Raw genomic sequence first — 8,344 nt, 5'->3', positions numbered from 1 at the left:
AGAAGCCAACGACAACTCACATTGGAATAGCTTAGGAGAAGAAGAGTTACACAATATAGAAAACATGATGGAAGCATAACTCCATGTGAAGACCTCATCCTTTCACGTGAAGGATCATCCCAATAGATGGAGTATAATTTCCAACCTTTTTGGCTTCATACGACATCATATGAAAATAAGAAATACTCCTTAGGCAATATAAAAAATGTATAAGAGCATTATTGTCCAAACACTATAATTTTGTCATTTTTTCATAAATACTTCATTCATTTTGGGCTGAATCAAAAGTTCCGACCCAAAAAAAAAAAAAAAAAAAAAAAAAAAAAAGGCTAGTTAGCAAATATATATATGATAAAACTAGTTAGCAAATTTTTGGGTACACGTAGAATTTCCCGAAACAATTCCCGCCAAATCGTAGTGCGCCGAACAACATATACCTCTCAATTCCTTTTAAGTAAGTAACCCTAAATTCCTGTGTCTTCCCAACTTTGATTAACAAAGATAAAATTTAAAAACCCCAAAAAAAAAAACACAAGGAAGAAAATGAAAGGAGGCACAGTTCAGATCAACTGGCACGACACTAAGCCGGTACTAACCCTAGATTTCCACCCAACTTCTGGTACTCTCGCTACTGGTGGCGCCGATTTCGACATCAAGGTACTCACTTCTACTCTCTCTCTCTGCATTTTCACGAATCTAATGGGTGGGCCAATTAATATTAAAGCTTCTTCTTTTTTATTTCCGTGCAATTTCGCCTACTCTCAGCTCAAATTGTTGATTCAATGGAGCATCAGAGCCTTCCTTTTTGTTTTTCGGCTAAAGGGTTTTTCGAAATTTTCTTTTTGTTATTAGGTTTTATTTAGCTTATTCCTAAGTGTTCAGTTGATATACTTCTTGATGTCATTTTGTTAGTTGTTAGACTAACTGTGTTCATTTTATTTAATTTTTACAAGCTTTGGTTAATAAATTCGAGCGAAACACAGAAGAAACTCCCAGCAGCTTCATATCAAAATAGCCTTTCTTACCATAGTTCTGCTGTAAATGTCCTTCGCTTCTCTCCTTCTGGTAAGTGAAAACCTATGCCCTCCTCATTGTTGTCTGCTCCGTGAGTGATAAATATTCTTTACTTTACATTTGTAATTGCATGAAACTTCATTTCATGATGAAATACTATGGAGGGTTCACTATTTCCTGGAAGATTACTAAGATGATAGCTAGCATGTCTGTTCTTCTTGCTTTGGTGTTTGTAATCCTGAGTTCTTCACAAAGATATTGATTATGAAGAGAGAATCAAGTTTCTGACTTTAGAAATATGTTTTTTGGTTACATTTTCTTTCTTTCTTTCTTGTTTTCCCGTCTTGTTTCCACATCCACAAAGAGTAAGAATGCCAAAGTTGTAGTGTACCCATATTTCCATACCCACCATCATAAATTCAAGGAAACAACACAACTAGTGCAGTTAATTCGAAGTTGTCTTTCTTCATCCTATTCTTAGGAGATGAGAGCTCAGCGTTATTGTAGCCGAGGACCAGAATTATTGGATTGCGAGGAATTGTTTGTAAGGAAGGAGGGAAGTCTTCAAAGATCTTTAAAATAATTAAGCATACATACCTTAGCATTCTATTGGCATTGTACAGAGTTCTTGATCCTGTATTGTATGTTTTGGCCTTAACCTAAAGTTGAAGTCTAAATAATTGTCTTAGGTGCATAATCCATGGTATTAGATGTACGCTCTAATGGGAGTACCAACTTCTGCTGATCTAGGCTAGGGATGGGCAATGGGTACCCACCACAGTCACCATCACCACCAACACCCCACCACTATCAGCACCACCTAATGCTTACCAATGTGGGCCAATGGGTTTCCACTGCCCATCCTTAGCTGTAAAAAAAACCTTATATTTTGGGATGATTGAACAAATTGAGCTGATTTGGTTTACCTAATCCAAGATTACTGAATGAGCTAATTTTGTTCATTTGATTAAGTTGATTTGGATGATTCTAGGAATTTTGCATTGGTGTTAATATGTAAGGAGGCTATACAAGGGTGTGCATATTACTCAGTTGAATCAATGAAAAAAATAATACCGTATCACTTGAATCAATGTAAGGATGCTATCTGTTTTGTTACCCTTATCCTACTTTGACCACCAAAAAGAAAACCAATGAAATTTCTTCTTCTCACTATTATTCCTCACGTTTCATTAAATCTTCTATTTCGGATCTCATACCAATTGAATTATGTCTCAGTTATTGTCTTGCTCAGATGATCAGATCTTATTTCATTTGTCAGCTTGGTTTACTTCATTCCCTGTTGGTACCAAAACAGATAGCAAGATCTTCCTCTTCTTTGGCTTTATACTAGTGTAAAAATGAAGAGTCCTAATTACTATCAATTGGTCTGAGCTATCTAGGTTTTTGAAAGCTCGTAAACATGTTCTTATTCTGTTTGCAGCAAAATGGGAGTTGCTGATACCCTATTCTCCACCTTGAGGGGGAGTCTCAACAACCATATAGTTAGGGATACTAATTTGGCTAATTCTTTTGAGCTAATTTAGTTATTTGGAGAGCTGATTTGGATGATTTCCAGTGTTGGTTTCTAAGAATGTTTCATTGAATTTTATTTGTTAAGAAGCATAATTACTGGGATCTCAAGCCCCCCTATTGTGGAAAAGAAAATAAAGCAACGGAAAAGAAAATAAAGCAACGAAAAAAAAAAAAACAATAAGGCAAAGGGAGGGAGAAGAAAGAATTTCCATGGCAGAACAGAGCATCGATAGTAGACTCTAGAACATAGAAGAAGCTCTTATACCTTGAATTTTGAATCTTGAATCAAGATGGAAGAACATGTTTCATGAGGAAGAAGTTTTAGGATTTAAGAGCATATCCAAGGGAGCGCTATCCAACTTTTAGCCAAATTTTTGCCAAGATCACTAGAAAACTGGTATAGCTTAGCACTTTTGAAGTGGTTACTCCTGCCATGCGATTTTAGATATTCACCATATTTTTCATTACTTTTTTAACTTCAGCACTAGGAGCCACTTTCTCTCTCCTTTAGGAGTCCCCAGATGCTAAGCTATTTTAGGAGCTAGATAGCTAGTATGGTACAGCCCTTTGGAGATGCTCTGAGTGCTGAGAAGTCTGAAGTCTGTTCTTTTTGTAACAGTGGGCAATAAGAAAAAAAGGCTTATTCTAATGAAAAACCGAACTGTCTCTCACATACAAGCTTCAATTTTTGTACAGCATTGGTTTGTTGATTAAGATGGGCTTCGCAATAAAATGAGATTTCCTTTTTAATATTTAAAAAATTGAAGCTTGGAAAATTGTGTTATTGACACATGTTCCCCATTACGGTTCTCTTTTATGGTGGAATTGATGTCATTCCTTTGATGATGATGCAGGAGAACAGCTTGCCTCTGGTGCAGATGGTATGAAGATCACTCATATTACTTAATTTATTTTTATATATACTTGACCATCTTTATTCACTTATTTTTGTAGTTCATTGTTCCCTTAAAGTACCATTTCCTCTTTTTATTTATTTATTTTCTATTAATCAGGAGGTGAGCTGATTGTATGGAAGTTGCATGCAACAGAAACTAGCACAACGTGGAAGGTCCTTAAGACATTGTCGTAAGAATTTAAATTGAATAGTTAACCTTTTGTATGCATTGGATATTTGTTTAAAGTATAGTTGGCAACACAGCAAGCTTAGGTGATTTAGGGTGGACCAAATCAGGGACGGGCCTATTGATCCTATGCATTTGACTTATGCAGTTTGAAACCAATGTGCTATGTGTATTCTAGAAAATAAATAGATCAGATATATATACATGCATTCATGAAGCTTCAAGTGAGGATGTCCTCATTTAAGAAAAATCTGCGAACATCCTCACCCCAACACATGGTCCAAATGGTCAGAACCTTTAACTTTTAGGTTCTCATTCAAGGATCATCCATACAAAATATCCGTTCAAATGGAAATTGTTTAGCCATTTGATTACAATCCAATTTTATTTAGTGGACACTTTGTGGGGCCCATTGTGCATTGTAGGTTGACTATTGGAACCATCTATGGTTTAAGTCCCTACCAAAAGATCAACCTTGCAAAAAATGAACCAAATCCAAAACTATTAAGACATCTAGTTGTTTTCAAATAAATAGACGAACATAGTGTTACCATTTTGGCTGAAATTATCACCCTTAATCAAATGATTGAATGGTTTTTTATTTAGCTGATTCTTTATTTGTTTTGGCAATGATGATCATTTGATGGACACTTAAAAGATAGACTTCAGATTATTGAACTACAATGTGGAGTGGGCTCCACAGTGTGCCCCTTATATTCAAGGGGTCCTTCAACTAAAGGGGACTGTCCCAAAATCTGAGACTTAAAACCAAGCGATTGTTGGGCCTGATAGAAAATGATAAGTAATATCTGTTAGATCCAGGCCCTTAAGGTGGATAATGTGAATTCATTCTAGTTTTTGTTGGTTTAGACCTGGTACTCTGGCATGTTGGAGTTCAATTTGAGATGTTGGATTTCAACCAAGGTATCAGATATGAAGGCCATGATAGTTTATTGTAACTGTTTAGAGCTTTGTGGGCCATATATTGTTTCTTTGAACCTGACATTTTCTGCTGTTATAGATTTCACCGCAAAGATGTGCTGGACCTCCAGTGGTCTACTGATGGTGCATTTCTCATCTCTGGGTCAGTTGATAATTCTTGCATCATATGGGATGTGAACAGAGGTAAGAAAGACATTGCCTAATCAGCACAACTATAACAAATATCTGTTAAATTGTCAAAAGATTAGATTCTGATTTTTCCTTTTTCTATTCCTCAGGTTCTGTCCATCAGATTCTGGACGCCCATGCCCATTATGTTCAAGGTGTGGCATGGGACCCATTGGCCAACTACGCTGCTTCCCTAAGTTCAGATAGAACTTGTCGCATTTATGTAAAAAAAGCTCAATCAAAAGCAAAAGGTGCCGAGAAGACAAATTATGTTTGCCAGCATGTTATTTCAAAGGCCGAGCCTCCACTGTTGGATGATTCTAAGGTTAGAAGTTTGTATTCTCTACGTATTTCATTGATCCTAAGCATAGATGGAATATACATGTTCTTACCCTCTTGTATGTTTTTATATGCAGTCTGCAAAATACCATCTCTTTCATGATGAGACGTTGCCATCTTTCTTTCGAAGATTAGCATGGTCACCTGATGGATCATTTCTACTTGTTCCAGCAGGTAGTTCACCTAAAATGTATGCTCAGTGAACTGGGGGCTTATGTAGTCTAATTCGCTCACTGCAATGGTTGGTTTTCCAATATAACATTGTATATTTGTTCTCCCCATCCAACCTTTTGTTGTGACTCACTGAAGTATTGAGTAGAGCCTTATCTGAGGACTGTAACAGAGCTTGCTTCAGTAGCATTGCCGTTGGGTTTGTCTACTTTGGGCAAATGTAAGTTTGTTCCATTATTATAACCTATGAGGTGGATAGACAGTGCTATTCTCCTGAATTCCACATCGGTTATACGTTGGAAAGATCTAGGGTACTTAAGTAAGGTCTATGAATTCAGATAGCACTTTTGGACCAAGCCTTGGGTCATCACAAATGGTATGGGAGGAACTAGTCCAATGCCTACAGGAGACTCGAGCCATGATTATGATGATGTCTCCTTGGCAGTGAGTGAAAGGGGAAATAGGCCAAGACTTAAAGGATGAGAAACTGGGATAACCCTAAATCCCACATCATCTATGTCTTGGGGAGTTTTAGTGTACGTAAGTCCTTTCAATTCAAATGTCACTTTTGAGGATGCCTTGGGTTGTTACAGATAGTGTGCTGCTAGGATTCAGTTTAACCTATTACCTGATTGAGAAGCAGAAAGACATTAGGGGTCTTGTCCTCTCCAATATTAAACACGATTGTAAATATTCTGAGTCCCTTTGATGTGATGGCCTTAAATTTGTTATTTGGCTTTCCTTGAATAACAAACATCAAGTGAGGGGGAGAAATAATTGGAAAGAATCTTTGGATCTTTATTTTTATTTTTTATGGCTTTGTTTAAATTTATATTAGTATTTTTCTTGGTGAAAACTGAAAAGGATAATCTGAGGTTCGCAGTTTAGGTTATTTCTGTTCCTGAAAGAAGTTAGGAATTATCACAAGCTTCTGAAGCTTGACTCCCTACTATCGATTATGACCACTTATGTTTAGTTCCATTACAATTTTTGTTGACATAAGAATCTTCCAATTTCAGGTTCCTACAAAATATCATCTGCACTGGAGACAATAAATACAGCTTATGTTTTTTCTAGAAAGGACCTTTCAAGGCAAGTCAGAGATATTACCTTTTAGTTCGGAATATTGTTGTCTTAAAATGATTCATCTGTATATTATGGAATAAAAGTACAGCCTGACATCCCTAGATTTCTAGTTGGGCATCATAGCATGAACGTATGCTTTTCAGTGTCATAACTGTCAAGCAAATGAAAGTTTGAAGGAAATTGTCTTCTTTCATTTATATTCTCACGTTTCATGTTAATGCAGGCCTGCTCTACAGCTCCCTGGTGCCTGCAAACCTGTTGTAGCAGTTCGTTTCTGCCCTTTGCTCTTTAGCCTGCGGGGGTCAAATCAATGTACTCATGCTGGTTTACATTGTTATTTTGTAAAGTATGTTGTAGCTTTGTTGGTTAATTATTAGTATTTTAACAGTCTTTGGTGAATATGCAGCTGGGTTCTTTAAGCTTCCCCATCGTATTGTTTTTGCTGTGGCCACTTTAAATTCTTTGTACATTTATGACACAGAGAGTGTTCCTCCAATTGCAATCTTTGCTGGTCTTCACTATGCAGCCATAACAGACATTGCATGGTAAAATTTGTGTTAGTGTTTTGCTATTTTTTTGTGCTTATTTTGATTTTGACTGCCGATAATGTTTCCTGTAATTTAAATTGCTGGTACTTTTTGTTGTTCTAAAGGTCACCCAACGCCCAATACCTAGGATTGTCTTCTCAAGATGGTTACTGCACGTTGGTAGAATTTGAAAATGATGAACTGGGATCACCTATCTGTTCATCAGGTTTTATACCCTTCCATTTCCTAAATATTTCATCACTCATTTTTATCCATAATTTCTTCCACTGTTTGGTTCATCATGGTTCCTGTTTAATTTTGCTCCAGAGGAAAAGAAAGTCATGCGTGACGAAAACAAAAGCCCAGTTCAGAAGCCAGAGGACATGGTAATTGAAGCTACTAAAAATGATAGTCTTATCGCTGAAGATAATGGAAGAACTGTAGAAAGGAATCAACAAAAAAAAGCTGAAAGGAAAGAAGAGAAAGTCATGGGTGAACACAATAAAAGGCCAGCTGAGAAGGCAGAGGACATGGTAATTGAATCTACTGCAACTGACAGTCTTGTTGCAGCAGATAATGGAAATTCAGAAGCAGAAGGGAATCGAAAAACAGAATTAGAAACGAAAGCAAAAGAAGTTGTCGATTTACAGAACAGAAGTCCAGTTGAGAACCCAGAGGACATGGTAGTTGAAGTTACTGCAAATGATAGTCTTGTTGCAGCATGTAATGCAAAATCAGAAGCAGAAAGGAATGAAGGGATAACAGAATCTCAAAGCTCAATGAAGACTGCTACTGTAAATAAGCCTACCAAAAGGCGTATTACGCCTATGGCAATCGACCCTTGATAGCTGCCATTCTCACCTCTGTAAATTTTGTAATCAATTTAATCTTTCACTTGCTGGGTGCTTATTTCTCAGCCCTTTTCAATTGTAGGATTCAGTGTACTAAATTACTGATGCTAGAAAGAAGACCCTTCCCTTCCCTGGGAAGTATAATTTCTGTTATTTCACTTTTGATCCTATATGGATGTTGTAGAACCCAAAGCGAATTGGAAGCCTATTGACTATTGACTAGAAAATTTCAATTTTCAATCCTATATGGATCTTGGCTAGTAAATGTGATTCCCACATAAATGTAGGCAGTTATTTCATATCCAGATGATCCTTGTGGGTTTCATTCGTCTCTGGAAGTGTAGCAAATCAATGCAAAATGCGTTGTGTGTGTGTGTGACCCAAGGATACCTATTTACTTTTGATGGGTAATCTCTGGTTGTTATACTGTATGTATGAAAATAGAACCAGTACCATCTAGTCTACCGCAAGGAGCAAGAATGTACCATTTATGTGGCAGGGGTGTGTGCATTTGCCCCTTAATAAAAATAAAAATTGATAATGCCTATTTGTTATAAATCTAGAGGAAATTGTAGAGAGGGAATTGAGATATAGAGAAAGTATAGAAACTAATCTCTTCATTGAATGTTTT

General features: G+C 36.7%; 1 protein-coding gene across 2 annotated transcripts; it reads left to right on the top strand.

Annotated features, from left to right (window-relative positions):
• The first annotated feature begins 390 nt into the window (after positions 1-390).
• LOC117632710 (chromatin assembly factor 1 subunit FAS2) lies at positions 391-7,978 on the top strand. Of its 2 annotated transcripts, XM_034366263.1 has the most exons (12): positions 391-657; positions 954-1,065; positions 3,402-3,428; positions 3,561-3,633; positions 4,651-4,754; positions 4,850-5,064; positions 5,156-5,252; positions 6,269-6,341; positions 6,559-6,647; positions 6,742-6,880; positions 6,988-7,088; positions 7,190-7,978. In XM_034366263.1, exons 1-12 carry the CDS (start codon positions 544-546, stop codon positions 7,705-7,707), a joined length of 1,662 nt encoding a protein of 553 aa, XP_034222154.1. In that variant the 5' UTR covers positions 391-543; the 3' UTR covers positions 7,708-7,978. The 2 variants fall into 2 exon arrangements, with proteins under 2 accessions (XP_034222154.1, XP_034222155.1); XM_034366264.1 differs by lacking the exon at positions 3,402-3,428.
• The last annotated feature ends 366 nt before the right edge of the window (positions 7,979-8,344 follow it).

The sequence above is a fragment of the Prunus dulcis genome, chromosome 6 (genome assembly GCF_902201215.1).
Source record: "Prunus dulcis chromosome 6, ALMONDv2, whole genome shotgun sequence".
NCBI classification, from domain to species: Eukaryota; Viridiplantae; Streptophyta; class Magnoliopsida; order Rosales; family Rosaceae; genus Prunus; species Prunus dulcis.
Note: the sequence above shows the minus strand (reverse complement) of the source record. Positions and strands in the feature narration are given on the sequence as shown.

Bases quoted from the DNA above. Each gene is read 5' to 3' on its own strand.
- LOC117632710 (XM_034366263.1), top strand. From the start codon at position 544: ATGAAAGGAGGCACAGTTCAGATCAACTGGCACGACACTAAGCCGGTA. The intron at 6,881-6,987 runs GTAAAATTTGTG...GTTGTTCTAAAG, and splicing joins GCCATAACAGACATTGCATG to GTCACCCAACGCCCAATACC. The intron at 7,089-7,189 runs GTTTTATACCCT...ATTTTGCTCCAG, and splicing joins ATCACCTATCTGTTCATCAG to AGGAAAAGAAAGTCATGCGT.